The following is a 16,822-nucleotide window of genomic DNA, read 5'->3' as shown; positions in this document are numbered from 1 at the left end:
TCCTGATGAGAATTTAAGCAATGTCCTCGTGAGTATCTGATTGTTCCGTTCTGGGCGTAATTTTAAGTGAAATTTTAGGGCTAATTCTTATCAGTACCCTATGAACTTCTTTTCTGTCTCCTAATAAGACCACCTCTTATCCCTTGGTCTTTTCTCAACTTAATGCGGTTAAACCTTATCCCAATCAAATGGGCTTGGCTACATGGATCATTTTTTGCTCATCAACACCCTTCTCCCTCGGTCTTTTAAAATTCCGAAGTTACCCTGGATTGTCCGTCTCACTTCTAAAATGTGTTGGTCGGATTGGATTGAGCACAGACCAACTTTTTGCAGTTGCTTGAGACCCAAAAGAACAAAACAGGGAAGAAAAATGATAGCAAGGAGAAGCCCTTCTGCTTGGGAAAGCGTCACTGTTCTATCTTTTGTGGTATCCTACTGCCACAAGCTGCTTCCCACCGTGCAAGGGATGACTTTATGAAATATTTTGAGTTGGGAGTTGCGCAAACTCAGCCGCATACCCAGATGACCTGTCATTTGAAGTAATTTTTATTCTCTGTATGTCACTTCTCGGGCTCCCTTTTACTCAATTATGTCTAACTAGACCAAAGGTTGAAGTAACTGGTGCCATCCTTTCAGTGGTTGGTCCTAGAGGATGAGGGGACGATTATACTTTCTATTTTAGGTCAAGCAAACAATCAGGTTTGTTTGTGATTCATGGGACTGCACAATTAAGAGACCTCAAGATAGTAGTGACGGACTGTGCTGAAACAATAAGCTATTTAGTGAAGATTAATGATTCATAATTTGAAAACTTCACACCTAAACAGTGATTATTAAAGAGTGGCCGCCTGTCTCCTTGTCTTTTTTACCCTCGAGTATGGGAGTTTTGCCCCAGTAGCTGATAAAGGTTCAAACCTAGAACCTTAATAAAGGAATTAGAGTGGATAAAAAATTTAACAAGGACCGTTTAACCGAAACTGTTTCAATTTGGGATATTAGATCTGTTGAATAAATGGTTTGGTTCTGGTTTCTTGCTTTCTTTTCTTGAACTGAATCAAAACTGAATCGAACTGAATGACCCCCATAGTACACGCTTGATACTACGGATGAAGTTATTACAGATTATGCATCAGGATAGTTGGATTTGCATGGCAACAAGGGTATGATGCTTGTACACAAAATCGATTGCTTATTATCTTCTTGAAGCCTCTTGCTTTCGGGTCTTATGCGTGCCATCATATTAATGGATGATGGGCAACAATGGTTTGGCAACTAAAGTAACACAACCTGTTCAAATCCATAGTTTTAAAGGCATTTTGGGAATCACCCATATTGGCTAACATAGGATTTTTTTTTGTTTTTACTGGGTTATCCTATGGAAAGCTTTGTCTATTGAGGATTAGCTTATTTAAGGACATCTGGATCTGAATCTTCGCATGACTCGGTCCACTCATCTCAGGAGTGCTTATTGGCTGGGGATTTCTGTTTTCACCACTATCCATTGATGACCTTGAGGGCATTGGTTATTAAGATCTTGTGTGAAAACTAGTATCACAAAGGTTCTTTTAGCTACTATGGTTGTAATTGTGTGTCAAATTTACACATGAAAATTCCAAAGATTGTTGCTCCAATTAAAATATGGAGCAACACCGGATCCAAAGGCAATAGTCATTGCATGTGGTGGCTCTCTAAATGGGATCAGCTCAACAAATGGAGGCTTTTGCCGTTTGAACTGGTATCCATCAAATACTGAAGCTGAACATTGGGGACGTTTGAGGTCAGAATGGGTTGGAATCAGGGAATTTGGCCGAGGCCGATCTTGATTCCAGACGACCCAACCTGGGCCAATTCTGAACGAAAACTAGGGTTACGATGTTTGTGAGACGTTTCTTACTTATTCTGATCTTGGTTTTTAAAAGATTGATTGGAATGCCCTTCGTTGATTATATTTCTCTAGAATTGCTCTAGAACTGAGAAATTATGAGATTAATAAAAATGAGTTTTGAATTATCAAACTATCCATCAAATGTTTTGTTTAACCAAATTATTCAGAGTTAGGATATGTATTGGTAGTGTCAAACAGTTTTTGCTCTCGAGTGGATCTAGACTGGAAGAGTGCATTATTTACCAAGACACCGCACATCATAGATATATAAGGATTGGAGTGGCTGAGCTTAGATGCATTAAGAAAGATGAAATTAGGAAATACTCGAGGCTTAGATGAAATCCCAATGGAAGTTTGGAAGAGCTTAGGACTTCGTGGTATATCATGGTTAACCAACATTTCCAATAAGATTCTAAGTACAAGGAAGATGCCAGACGAGTGGAGAATAAACTTTGTAGTCTTCATCAACAAAAATAAAGTGGATATTTAGGGTTGCAATAACTATAGTGGCATAAAAATTATGAGCCATACTAGGAAGCTTTGTGAAAAGGTTATTGAAGCCCACTTAAAAAGAAAATTTGCTATCTTGGATAATCAATTTGGTTTTATGCCAAGGAGATCATCAATAGAGGAGACTCATATAAATCTATAGAGTTATGAAAAAGGACTTTCATATGGCCGTTATTGATGGGAAAATGCCTACGATAGGGTACCTGGAGATTTAATATGGCATGTCCTGTAGAAGAGAAAGATGTCAAATAAATATGTGGATATAATTAAAGATATGTATTCCGATGTGGTGACTAGTGTGAGTTCCAGAGGCGGTTAAGATAAAGAATTTTATTTCTCATAATATATATATATATATATATATTGGGCTTGATCAAGGATTTGCTTTAAGCCATTGTCTATTTGCTCTTGTTATGGATGAGTTGATATGAAACATCCAAGGTGAAGTCCCATGGTGTATGCTTTTCACGGACGATATTGTTCTGTTGGATGACACAAAAACATGGTTCAACGCTAAACTAGAGCGATACAGATTCAACCTTAGAATCAAGAGGCTTGAAGATAAGTACAAAATCAGAGTATGTGTTGTGTACTTTTGTCATACTTCAATGGATAATGATATAGTGACTATTAAAGGAAGAGAGATACCGTAAAGTGTCTATTTTAGACATTTGAAATCTATCAAATAAAGATGATGATATAAAGGATGATGTATCATATAGAATTAAAATGGGATGGATGAAGTGGAGAGGTGCATCTAGACTTTTGTGTGACCGGCATGTCCCTGTAAAATTGAAAGTAAAATTCTATAGGATAGTCGTATGTCCAGCTATAATGTACTAGACAGAATGTTGGGTAGTTAGGAAGCGGCATATTGATAAGCTATGTGTAGTGGAGATGAGGATGTTAAGATGGATTTGTAGGAAAGCTGAAAAGGATAAGGTAAGGAATGAACGTATTGGAGTGGATTTGAGAGTTGTCCCAATTCATGATAAGTTTCACGAAAGCTAGGGGTAGGCAAAAAATGACCATAGGAGTAGTGAGGAAACACATACACATATTTGGCGTTGTCCTGGGTATGGCCTTGAATAGAGTAGATTGAAGGGATAGGATTCAGGTAACAAACCCCATCTAGCTATGTTCTACTTTGTTATTGTTTTTTTTTTATCATCTGTTTCCTTTCACTTTTACTTTTCCTTTTCTTTGTCCTTGTTTGGATCCATGTAGCCGACCCCATTAAGTTGGGACAAGGCTTTGTTGTTGTTAAACAATACTTGTTCAATGGTATTTCTCACTTTTATATATTTTATGAGAGAAAGAGTGCTACATGGTCGCATGGCCGTTGTGCAACACTTGAGCCAGTGGGGCATTGTGGGAGTGCATGCACCATGTAATGTTCTTTTCACGGTGTTTTGTGCCTGGGCATAGAGAGTGCAACCATGCAATGTTCTTTTCCCCGTATTTTTTTTAAGAGAGATGGTTCCTAAAAGGCAGTGTAGATTCTACACCAAGGCAAGGGTCAATGGGATCATACGTGGAAGCATCATTACTGTGGGATTTTTATCTTTCATGGGGGCAAAGTGGTCATTTTGCCTTCCCATGTGTCTCAATGCGGAGCCCATGGTGCTTTTTTAAGATTCACAAGGTCATGCTTGTCAAGGACCAAGCAAAGAGAAGGAACAAGTGATGCCCAGAAAAGGCCAAGTGATGGATATGCTGATCTTACCGATAATTGGCGATTGTTAAAAGGACTCCAAATCCAGCAATCCATTCCTCCCCTCCGACGATGGGAATAGGAATCCTTCAAATAACTTGAATTTCTGGAGGGAAGAAAAGCCGAAAGAGAAGTCTCAAATCCCATTCCTTGGTCGGGTGATAGATAAGGTCTGAAACTAAGTGTTGGGGATTGCAACAAGGGATGGAAATACGTCGTTCGGGAAGGGTGGGAAGTGGGAACCCAGACATCGGAATGGATGTGGACGTAGTGTTACAGAATTTGAATAAAAAAGGTCTCAACCCTTTATAATGTTGCGTCAGGCCCGAGTGTGGGGAGCGAGGACGACATATGGCCTCCAAAAACGAGAGAGAGAGAAGGAGATATTCCCCTTTTAAGGACACAGACCCAGAGGGCATCGCTATTAGGAAGTAAATCACGAAAGACAAAGGCCCCCAACTTTTTATTTAAACACAAGCTTTTCCATTTTTGAATGGGTTAGCTTGTGGCCCATTGATTAAGTTGTACTATTGCAACATGTTGGTCATAGGTTCAAAATTTGAAAATAGACTCTGCTGCGAAGCAGAGGGTAAGGTTGTGTACATTTGTCTCTCTCAGACCCTATAGTAGTTGGAGCCTTGTGCACTAGATTGCTCCCTTATTATGAGATCCAGACAGATCCAATGGGAATCCGAGAACATGGACATGGCACAGGGGGGATTCTAGTAGCCACTGCTTTAATCAGAACCTCCCTACCAGAGGCCAAGAGGATTGAATAAACCACATAGAGAGTTTAGATTAGGGGTGTCAATCGGTTAGGCCGGGCGGTGTAAAATCCTTGCACCATGAACGTCCGCTTACTTAAACGGGCCTAGATTTGGGGGGCATGGTACAGTTTGTAATCCGGTCGGTTGGTGTCGAGCTTTAATCGAGTTACCTTATATGGGCTTTAAACGGACTATGGACCTATTTAATTTTAAACAGGCTCTAAACGTGCTTACCTTAAAATCATTTTTTAAAGGGATTAAACTATTGACTTTAAAACTACTAGAGGATAATATTCACAATTCCAGAACCAAGGGAATCATGTCTTTAACAATTGAATGTCCCATTTAACAAGATCCAAGGGAATTATATATATATATATATACACACACACAAAAGGGAATCATGTCTTTAAAATGTAATCTAAATTGTAAGAATTACACTCTTTTTTAACAATTGAATGTCTCATTTAGAATGTGGATATTTTAGTCATATACATTCTTTACTCATATTTTGTAGTATTAGTAGTAAAATAGGTATTTAGGCATTTTTTAAGGGGGTCGGGGCCAGTTGGGCTAAATGAGTCGGTTCTAGCGAGCTTCTTAAGTGAGTCGGGTCAGTCGGCCGCCCGACAGGCTAGTGGCCTGCACCGTGGATGCCTGTTTAATAAATGGGCTAGGCTGAGGCCCGACACTTTTATTAAATGGGTCAGTTCAGGTCGGGCCTTAAGCGAGTCAGACTCGATCGAACCTACCGATGCAGGCTTAGGATTGACACCCCTAGTTTAGATTGAGTCATTGGACCCTCTCAAGGTGCTTTTTAGATTGCTCAACTCTGTTAGGAACCCGAGGTACTTTCCAAGGTTGGGAACTTCAGAAAAGCCTGACAAAGTCGAAATGTTTCTCCTAACCTTCGAGGGAGTGGTAGCACTAAATATAATGTTGGATTTTTGCAAGTTGATCTTTGTCCTGAAACATTGCAATAATCAGCTAAAAGATTTAGGGTAGCAAGACACTCACCTCTGCTAGCTTTGGCAAAAAACGTGCAGTCATTAGCAAATTAAAGGTGAGATATAGTAGGGCCCGTTCAACTAGTCCTAATTCCATTAATCTAACATGACAGCTTGGCCTGAATCGAGGAAGAGAAGGCTTCTTGACAAAAGAATAAAGATGTAGGAGCTAGCGGTGTCAATCAGTCAAGCTGGGCAGATCTTGGTCGGGCTTTGCCGAGCCTATATTCTTGGATCATGACCTACCTATTTAATTTAAAGAAAGGGTCGATCTTTTGTTGAGTTCGATCGGGTTCTGGGCCTTAACTGAACTTTTCTTAGTTGGGCTAATCACACAGTAATTGGACCTTAAATGGGATAATGTACCAATAAAGCCTTACACAGTCATAATCGTCATAGATTTGAGATATTTTAATATATTTTATTAAATTATTAATAATTAAAAAATATATTACACTTAATTACATTCAATATGTAATAAAATATTAATATCTACCTTGTTTTATAAAGAAAAAAAATTCAAAATATACATATAAATGATCGGACCAAACTAAGGCTGTGTTTGGTAGCCAAGAGAAGAAAAGAAAAGAAAAGAAAAAAATACAATTTTTGTACTTTTTTTCTTGGGTTAAGAAATTTTCTTTGTACTTGGTATATCTTCACCCATGAGAAGATTCCCCTTTTCAAATTCAAAATTCCCCTTGGGAATTGTAAAATTTTCTTTTGCTCCACCAAATTTTTTTTTGTCAAAAACACAAGAAAACATGAGAAAATAAGAAAACATAATAAGACAAAAAATAAATGATTACACAATGATTTCCTATGTGTCTATCTCTCTTTTAAAATTTAAATTTTTTTGAATTTTTTTCTTTTCTTTTCTTGGTAACCAAATAGACATACTCTTTTCATTTTCTCATAATTTCTTCTCATTTCTTTTCTTTTCTTTTCTAGATTCTTTTTTCTTTTCTTTTCTTCTTTTGACTACCAAACATAGCCTAAATGCATCCCCACACATGATTAATCATGTAAAAGTGAATAGGACACAATAAGTTGGGAAGCCGGAAGAGATGAACCGTGTATAGCACAGGTGTAACACACATGATTGATAGTCGTTTTAGGCATTTTCACTACCATGGTATAGAAAAATTGACCTTTTCTTCATTTGCTATATTCTTTTCTACCCTTATTCAATATACAAAAGGATTATGAAAAAGAAAAAAAAAAATAGGATCTAGTTTTCCTCAGGAGTCGCTGAAGAAGTAATTCTCCCTATCTAACCCAATAATAATAGTCTGTAGGATATTTCAGACACCTTCGAATTCAACTAAGTAAGAAAGTAATAAACTTAACACTATAGATTCATGGGTAAAAGAATATTTTGACAAGGGACTCGACAACAAAGATCCGGAAACCTAACCTTTGATATAAGGTTCAGGTGGGTGGGATTTTTCTGAGGGGATGGTGGTAAAGTGGTTGGGAGTTTGGACATATTATTAGATTATCAGGGTGGGTCATCCATGATAAAAAAAAAAAAAAAAAAAGTGGGACAAGGACGGTAGACCTTAGTGGCGCAAGTTGCTCAAGGATACCAAGGACGAAGGGGGTCGAAAGATAAGAAAACTTGAGTCAGTGACACAAACTTTTACCGGACCAAAGGGTCAACAAGGAAAGTGACCCGACCGCCCACGGACCCACCCCATTTTCCAATTACCAGACCACCACCCCGACCCAACAAAGGTTAATAACTTAATAATAAGGAATGAGAATTCACTCAAGTAACTTCGCCGCCTGCCCCTCTCAACTTTTGGTAGGTAGGGGATAGAGGGTAGGGGGCTGAGGGCCCCACACAACCACAACCACAACCACAACCTCAACCTCAATAATTTGGCATCACGTGTATCACGTGTCGTATGACTCACAAGTCCCAACTCCCAAGGCTTTACGACTTTTCAGTCTCTTGGAATGCTCTGGATTTATTCCCCTTCTTTCGTCGTCTTCAACTCCGTCTCCCACTCTCCACCTAACCACCACTGTCACGTTTTGTTAGGTCTAACAACAACACGGCAAAAAAATCATTCACCCGGATCTCCAACTGATTCAATACCGATCCACTGGTACAACCCAACCCAAGGGTGAAAAGGTAATCAAAGTCGATTACTACCTTTAACGAGAGTTGGATCCTAAACAGATATAATCTTCTTCGTCTTCCTCTTCTAGATATATATACACATGGATACGCCGAAGCGATATGGAGCAAATAAGCTCCGAAATGCTCCATGACAATGCATTTCTGAGCTTATTTGTGCACATGACCTTTCTGCTCAACCACCAATTATTTACAATGAAATTAGAAATGGAATCCATTGCCACCTTCTTAAGAATTGCTTTGGCTTTGCTGGAAGACTCTTCTCTCACTAAGTTTAAAAATTCATGCGTCTAATAGAAGCACAGACTTAGGAATTTCTAAACTTCTAAACCGATGGAAAAAAATGGCCACCAAAAAGAACTAACTGAGGCTGAGAAACCCAAACAAGCAAGACGAAAGAATACCCAAGAAAACATTCCCAAATACAGATAGAGAGTGCAAACTGATATCAATCAGTGTTTCATCACATATCACCAGTCATCAACAAACAACAAAGGCATGCAGCTTAACTCAAATGCAAACATCCAGAAGCAGGTCAAATTACAAATTTGAAAGCCAAAATCTAAAGACGATACCTATATATCTTTCCCCATAACCCAAAAGCTGCTTGAGAACTCTCTCCACAGCTGAAGCATTTTGGAACCTTGTCTCCATCTCTACCATCAGCAGCTATTCCTGAAACAAAGGAAAACCAAGGCTGATATCTTTTTCAAAAAACATACATTCACTCAGAAAATTAAATTTATATAAAGCAGAAAACAGATGAAATAGGAACTACAAATCGTGAATGTTACTACTAACATGTTGTCTTATTTACATAAACCAGCATGAGAGACTATAAGACCCTTCAGAAGACACCTCCCACCATTGGAGGGAAGTCATCAAAGCTCCATAGGTCCATCGAACTATTGAGGAGGCTTTCCATTGACGTCTCCGTCTCCCAGCTGCCATCAAGATATGGTATTTGAAAAAGCTTCGACTGGGATTCAAATGTGGGCAGTTCTTCTGAAAGCTTCTTTGCAGTATTTTCCTCGAACTGAATCACATCATCCTCTGGTATGGTCCTCATTTTTTTATTTACATGAGCATCCTCCAAAAAGTCAGACCCCTCACTGTCAATTGTATTTGAGAGAACTGATGAGATCTCTGGAGTCTTGGATTCTCGTTCACCCCACCCAAACTCAGAACAGTCAATGGAATTGCTCCCCTGATCTGAATTAAAACAAAGTGTGTCCGATTCAGAAGGTGAAAATGATTTGAATCCATTTTGATCTCCTATGGCAGGGAATGAATTCATACATCCACCGGATCCCTTTGATCCATTCACTGAGACCTTCTCTTCCATGTAGGCCGAAGTGTCATAGAAATCAGAAGCCGGGTTGCTCATGAAACTGAAATTTTGGTCCAGATTCTGCTTCTCAGATGTCATGTTCGCTTTTGCAACTGGCTTCTTCGCAGCGTGTTTCGTAGTTGCAGATGATGTCACTTCTGGGAAGTTCACCTTAGCTTTCTTGCCACGAATCCTCCGAGCTTCAGCATCATAAGCCCTTGCGGCTTCTTCAGCAGTATTGAAGGTTCCTAGCCAGACACGGACCCCCTTTCTAGGGTCTCTGATCTCAGCAGCCCATTTCCCCCAAGGCCGCTGTCGGATTCCTCTGTACTGGTTCTTCCTCTTTCTCTTAGCAGATTTTTCAGCAAGCCCATTGAATTCCACAGCTTTTACAGCAGTCGACCCTCCTGTAATTCAACAAAGAAAAAGCACCACAGTAGCCCTGAGATTGTATTCAATGGATTATAAATTTTTCTCTGTTATTTCAGAAGAGAGTGGCTAGCAATTAACTTTCTATTATTCGCTCACTAAGGAAAATCCGTGGCTTTCAACCTTTCAGCAATTAATTCGGAAAGAATAATAGCTTCTCGTGGGTTACAACTAAATTCAGCTCTAACACACCAAAACCAAATTAGCTAGAAAGGATATCTGTATTCTTTTCCTCTCGTTATTTGTTTAGGTCCACAATGGCCATCCTTCCTTTTTATTTATCCTCCTACCCTGTCTTTAGTAGATAGACTAATCTGAGGATGCAGAAAGAAACAGTCAAAATCACGAATAAAGGCAGAAATAAAACGGGAATTTTCATGTGAACAAAATAGAGACCGAATCAAACCGCAAGTTTGAGCTATTTCTAGCTCGATATATCAAAATCCATTCAGAAGGTAATGAAATCCAAGGGTGATATAATTTCTAAGAAAACGAGTGCGCAAAAATATTCAAAGTCAATCAAGAAAGAAGTTTATAAAGGAGAAGTCCATTTCAATTCAGGGGAGGCCGCTAAATTGAAATGAACCAGCAAAAGGAACTTTTTTTGTCACGGAAATGCAAAATCAAGAGCTTCTGTTCATGTTAATTGGAAGGACTTTAAAGAAAACATATTCAAAGAACATATGATACTTCAGATCGGGAAGGGAAAAATTGATCGCCGAAAATCACTTGTAAGATGTTCGTAAAATGACCAGATAAAAAATAAACTTAAAAGGGGGAAAAAGAGTATGGAGGGTAGGCAAGAAAAATCTACAAAAGGCAAAGTCACAATCAAAATGACAGAAAGGATCAAAGGGAAACCTCAAACATCCCAAAACCGAGAAAGTAGAGTAATCGTTAGACTGAAAAAGACCCCTGCTTCCAGCGTAGAACAGATATTCCATTTCGGAAAGGGTAAACTGATTAAGAGAGATGGAGATCAGACATACCTCGAGAAGACTGAGAAGTGGGAGCGAAGGAAAACGGTTTAACATCTTCAACCTCCTCATCGGACTCGTCCTTGAACTCCTGAAAGTCAGCCTCGAAATCATCGTCGACGTTGGTGATCTCCGATCCTAAGGGCTTGGAATAGTTTTTCTTAATATCCCACACTACACCAGCAGCGCTAGGTCGCTTGAAGCGACTCGTCGGAATAAAATCGGAGATAATAGCTCCACCACACATCTTGGTTTAGGAGATCGTCCGATCAAATCAAAGTTAAATCGACAAGAAGAGATCGATCAGATACGACTAAGAAGGGAGATCGAGAAATAGAAATGTATACACGCAGAGAAATCGGAAAACTAAACGGTAGTTCGATTTTCCTTTGGCTTTTCTTTTCACGCCTGAAACTATAGTACCGTAACGCAGGAAGAATCAAAGTATAAGCTTTGTGAGCACAAGAGGAAAAGTAGAATATGAAAGGTAGGGTTTTTTATATATTGATTGATGGAATCAGAGAGAGAAAACGGGCGGTTGCGACCAGCGACAACAAATATACGTGTCCCAGGGAGGGAAATGGAAATAAAAATAAGGATTTCATATTTTCAATTTTGCAGGAGGAGGGTAAAATGTGAAAATAAATATCTGGTTCTGGTTGGCCCTACCCAAGATTTAACTTTACATATAAGTAGTAAATCAGTGAAATCTTTTCCCCAAAAAAAATCAGTGAAATATGTAGAGGAAGATTATAATTACGAAACTGCCCTTGTCGTAGGTGTATTATTACTATTTACATCGATTACTTTTCATTCTCACTCCTAGAATAATGGACTTTGGAGTTTGGACTTTCGACTTTGGACGTCGGACAACAGAGTACGGACGGCCGACTCTTGACGCTAGGGCTAGGGGGATGTATGAATCTAGTCGCCATGGGGTTTGAAGTTCGAACTGGTCAGCCTAAGCCAGCCCTGACCACTGTTACTTAGAATGAGAACGGTAAAAAACAGAGATGTATGATATGAGTTTTAAACAGATAAAAAAATAATAAAAAAATATAGAAAATGGTAAACAGATGAAAACGAACGACACGAATATTAAACATGTGATTTTCAAAAAAATGAAACAAAAAAAACAGTATTATACTCATGTAATTTGAGAGATTATTATCTATATATATGCATCTAATGTTCCACAAACTCTGGGAGTCCCAAGATAAAATAACTAAATAGGCTATAAGAAAATGAGATGTTGCTAACTTTAGCTTCTCCTTACTCAATGGGCTATAAAAAGATGAATTTTTTTTTTCTATAGATAGTATAGAAGTTAAAAACCAAAAACCAAAAACCAAGTACTATATTGTCTTCACTCTTCACTTTTACTAATAGTTTTTTTTTTAATTAATTAATTTTTTAAATAAAATTCCTATTTTACCCTTAAAAAACGAATACACATTTAAAACGAATTCTTTTGTCGTTTCCGTTTTTTCCCTTATTGCATAATAGCATATGAGAAAACGCGTTTTAAACGGCAAAAAAACGCAACCGCGTTTTAAACGCATTTTAACTAACAGTGGCCCTGACCCAACAAGACTTTGGGTAGACATTTCAATCCCTAGACAGGGTTAGACCGGAGATTTTCTATCTGGGATCAGGCCAAGTCCGGCTTGGGTTTTGGCCTCGGTTTGAATCCAACTTGTGCCAATATGGGTAGAGTTATTCCGTCAAAAAACAGAACCAGCTTGGTTAGTCCAGCCCTGATATGATGAAAACATTTGGCACCGTTTGATAACGTTCCCTAACTGTCATTTTTGCGTTTTCTTGTTCCTAGAAACGGAGAAACAACTTAAAATGCATTTGATAAAGTTATTCCGTTTTATCCGTTTCTAAAAACACAAATCAAAATTTATGTCTATTTACAAATCTAGAAACGATTTTGACTAAACAAGTCTGACCTGTTTCGTTGTTTCTAGAAATGAATTTGAGAGAGAAAAAAGGTTGTTATGCCTGATAAATCTCTCAACTATTTAAACCTAAAAAAAAGCAACCGAACACTCTCTCTCTTTGGGCATCCAATGATACTATTGTGATTTTTAGTGGCATTATATCTGCAAATAACGTTTCAAGAAACAGATTTATCAAACACCCAAATGCTGTTTTTGTTTATGAAAACGTGAAAAATTGTTTCTTCTATTTCTAGACACAAAAACAACTGAAAAGTTATCAAACGGTGCCAAAGATTTTAGGATCAATCAGGACCAACCAAAACCATCCCAATCTGGAACAGTTGCACCCTTACTAGTTACTACCATACCAAGAGAAACAGTTGTGTATATGATTCATAAAACTTGATTTAATACATCTCCTATTCTTTTATTTATTTATTTATTATTATTTTTGTTAAAAAAAAAAACTGAAAAGTTTTTAGGGATATTAAAATTTCAAGTTGAAACATGTGAGCATGTGAAGAGTTAGTAACGTATTGACCATTTTAGTAGGTGAGGAAGAAAGAAGGTCGGTTGGTGTCTCTACCTATTTTGACTGGACCACCACCGGTTCCAATGAGGGATTCTTTGTGTTGCTAAACCAAACTTTCATTTTCTTCGAAGAAACAACCCAGCCTTCTCTCACGTTTCACGCTTTCATGCATGCATCTTTGTGCCCTTTCCTGTTAGAAGAAGAAAAAAAATACATATTTAACGTGAGAAGGGAATTTTTTTTTTCTCAGAGGTGAAAGATTCATCTACGTATCTGTATCATCATAATTACTAAACATATAAATGGATAGTTTAAAATTCAGATTCAATCTCAAATTGTTATATCCAATTATTCGAATAATGAGATACCATATATGGATTTGTATATATAGAAAAATATCTAGGTGATAATCGGATATTGATGTATCTACTTCGATAATATCCACTTTGATTTTATTTAAGAACTTAGGCTCTTTATATTTATCATATATTGTATGTATATTTATATTCCTATAAAGTAGAAATGATTGTACAAATTTGAATTCAAATATCAACTCCTTGGTGGATAGAATTCCAATACTCAAATGAAATGTCCGTTGGATGTCGTATTGAATTTGGACAAGAGATATGTTAACCAGTTACGAATTTGGATAATGATGTGTATCCATTTTGATTTAGTTCTATTTACCTCTTGATAATTTGGAGGTCCAAAATGCCCTACATTGTTTTTGAGTACCAACCAAAACGTATTGATGACAACAAATGAAAGATTATAAAGTCACTATAAAAGAAATGAAAACTGTTAAAGCAACGAAATAAAAGGATACAATAGGAATTAGAAAATTCATAACTGTTCTTCCCCCCATAGTTTGTCTCATAGATAAAAAATGAGTCTGGCAAAACCACAAAACTAAAGATAGAGAATTCGGAAGAAATAATTGATAAAACTAGTAAAATTCAATATATTTTTACACTTTTTCCTTTTTTATAAATCAATAGTAAATATCAAGAATAGCTCCCATATACAGTTTATTTTTTTGGATAAAAATTTTCACCATGTAATTAGAGAAGTTTCTACATTCTTAGAAAGTGAAGTAGAGAGCGTACATAGCCTTCAATGCCCACTTATGGCAATGGAAACCTCATCCCTTGTTCTCTATACAAAATGTACAACTTCAAAATATTTCACAAGCATGGAAACATCATATATTATGTTAAACATCTTGCAAGGCTACCCTTTTATATTTGCTTGCTTTAGCCATTTTACAACCTCTTATCAATCCGTCCAAACTATTACACATGACCACCTCTGTTCTTTAGCTCCTTATAATTCTTGATACACTGCTCGGACTTCTAATCCTTATGCACTCTCTACAAAACCATGATTCATATATATATATATATATATATATTACAATAAAAATGAGGGTGACATAGTAACATAGAAGGCCAGCCAATTGGTCCTTCAGATCTATCATAATCGCCATCACAAATGATTTGGAAAGACAACCCTCTTGACAAACTATATATAAATACTTATGCCCCACACATTTTTAGTATTATAACAATAGCAGTAGAACAATTATTTGTAAAAGAAAAACAAAAGAGGATCATATACACCCAAAACACACAAATTTGTGTGATTCACCCAAGGTGGGCTATGTTAACAGTCGAGCGATAACTAAAGCTTTCACTATTTCGATGAAGAAAAATACAAACACTCACGACTATACCTCCTCACGAGATAACCCTCTACATATAATATGTCATGCATTACATAGAGAAATCCTAATCCCAAAAAGCATAAATTTACCTTGTGAACAATTCCAAAAAAAAAAAAAAGACCGCATTGTTTGGAAAAAACACTAGTACTTTGTGGATTAAATTAAGATCAAGCTTCGCCAATAATAATTAGCATGACAATTAAGACCGGAAGGAAGGAGGCCCAAGGTACCAACCCATTGCGATATATATTGGACAATCATACAAGGACTGGGTTTTATGATGGTTAAAGATGACATTATTATGGCAACTCCGCAAGTAAATAATACAAAGTTATTGGTAGGACACAAAACAGACAGTGCTTATCAACTTTAGATAAAGTAGGATCCACATGTATAGACTCAAACAACATATGATGTTTGAAGCAAGGGGATATTCAGATCTTATCCAAGAGGTCCGGCAACCAAGAATCTCTAAGGCTCCGTTTGGTATCGTTCTAAAAAAACATTTTTGAATTTTTTTTGTTCTATTGGAACGAAAAAACAGAATCTTCTGTTTGGTGCACTTATGGTATGTTTCTGTTTTTTTGGAACAAAAAGTGAAAAAAAAAACTGAAAAAATGAGATTGGACGAAACTCCAAAATGGAGTTCCGTCTTCCCAGTTTCGTTCCATTTTACAAAAAAAAAGAAAAAAAGTTCCCGATAAAAATCTGAAATTTTGAAACACCATTTTTTCGTTTAAAAACTGCATTTTGACATAGAAATTGAAATTTTCGTTTTTGACACGAAACGGCGTTTCTGGAACAGAAACGATACCAAACGGGCTCTTAGTAATATGACAGATTTTGTTTTTCACTTGTTGCATTTTTGGACTCTGGACTATGAGGTGCGTTCTAATGTATACACTTACTAAATTTAGGCGGAAAAGAATGTTCTCCACACCCGACACAAAGGGGTGAATTGACACTCCCACTTATATAAAATACAAAAACCGAACCTCTATTGATGCTCATATGCACTTCTTCATTGGCTCCTGTATTGACGCAGGGGCCACATGACCTGAATGTTCTTTTTCCCCTAAAATTAGTGGTTCCGATTGTGATTTCTAAGTCCAAAAAAATTAATTGAGGTTTGAGAGGGAAAGAAGGTTTGGATTTCAAATTGAGTGCACATAATATAGGTAAAGGGAGCACTATATAGACTAATGCATAGGGAGTTGTTGAAGATGGGAATAAGGGGGATTAGAACCGGACAAACTGTTTAGTGAGTTATCTTTAATTGGGTTATGTTTGATTGGTCAGAAAAGAAAAAATATATTGAAAAAGTCTAAATTTTTTTTGGAGAGAAGGATACATAAAGTTTTATTATATTGAAGAGAATATTGATCTAATAATTGGATTAGGGATAAAAAGAGTTTTAAGGTGGTAAAGTACTAGAGCTCCCCATATTATAAGTAGTAGTTGTGTGGTTCTCAGTTCTCTAACCTATATCTGGTAGCAGAGTGGGATTAGTTCTCTCTCAATATCGGCTAGGAACACCATGGCATGAGTTCACACCTCAACACATGAGCGTGCACCTCAAGGGACTTCCAGCCGTTGGATGTGGGCTGGCTCTGTCCAACACTAAAGAGGATCTAAAAATATGTGTTGTCACTAGACTCACTACTCACTAGTCATTGTATAGATAGAGGATCGTGGGGTAATGAAAATTTTCCACCACAACCATTGCCTTCGGGTTGCTATCTCTCCACAATGTTATAGAAGTGCAAATGAGATATCATTCTCAATTAAATTTTAAATGACTAAGGTAGAGAAAACTACTTAAATATCTCATATAGGTAGGACATGTGATAGAGGAC

The 16,822-nt window shown here is 37.3% G+C and overlaps 1 protein-coding gene across 1 annotated transcript; it reads right to left on the bottom strand.

Moving 5' to 3' along the window:
• Positions 1–8,460: 8,460 nt before the first annotated feature.
• On the bottom strand, positions 8,461–11,322 carry LOC122068121 (ethylene-responsive transcription factor RAP2-12-like). The gene is made up of 3 exons (XM_042631970.1): positions 10,778–11,322; positions 8,831–9,766; positions 8,461–8,704 (listed from the first exon to the last, which is right to left on the bottom strand). Exons 1-2 carry the CDS (start codon positions 11,010–11,012, stop codon positions 8,877–8,879), a joined length of 1,125 nt encoding a protein of 374 aa, XP_042487904.1. The 5' UTR covers positions 11,013–11,322; the 3' UTR covers positions 8,461–8,704; positions 8,831–8,876.
• Between the last annotated feature and the right edge of the window lie 5,500 nt (positions 11,323–16,822).

Source organism: Macadamia integrifolia, chromosome 2, assembly GCF_013358625.1.
Source record: "Macadamia integrifolia cultivar HAES 741 chromosome 2, SCU_Mint_v3, whole genome shotgun sequence".
Classification (NCBI taxonomy): Eukaryota; Viridiplantae; Streptophyta; class Magnoliopsida; order Proteales; family Proteaceae; genus Macadamia; species Macadamia integrifolia.
The sequence above is the reverse complement of the archived record's forward strand: the minus strand, read 5'-3'. Positions and strand labels throughout refer to the sequence as shown.

Excerpts from the sequence above, each read along its gene's own strand:
- LOC122068121 (XM_042631970.1), bottom strand. The coding sequence starts at position 11,012 with ATGTGTGGTGGAGCTATTATCTCCGATTTTATTCCGACGAGTCGCTTC. Across the intron at positions 9,767-10,777 it reads CACTTCTCAGTCTTCTCGAG|GAGGGTCGACTGCTGTAAAA; the intron begins GTATGTCTGATC and ends GTTGAATTACAG.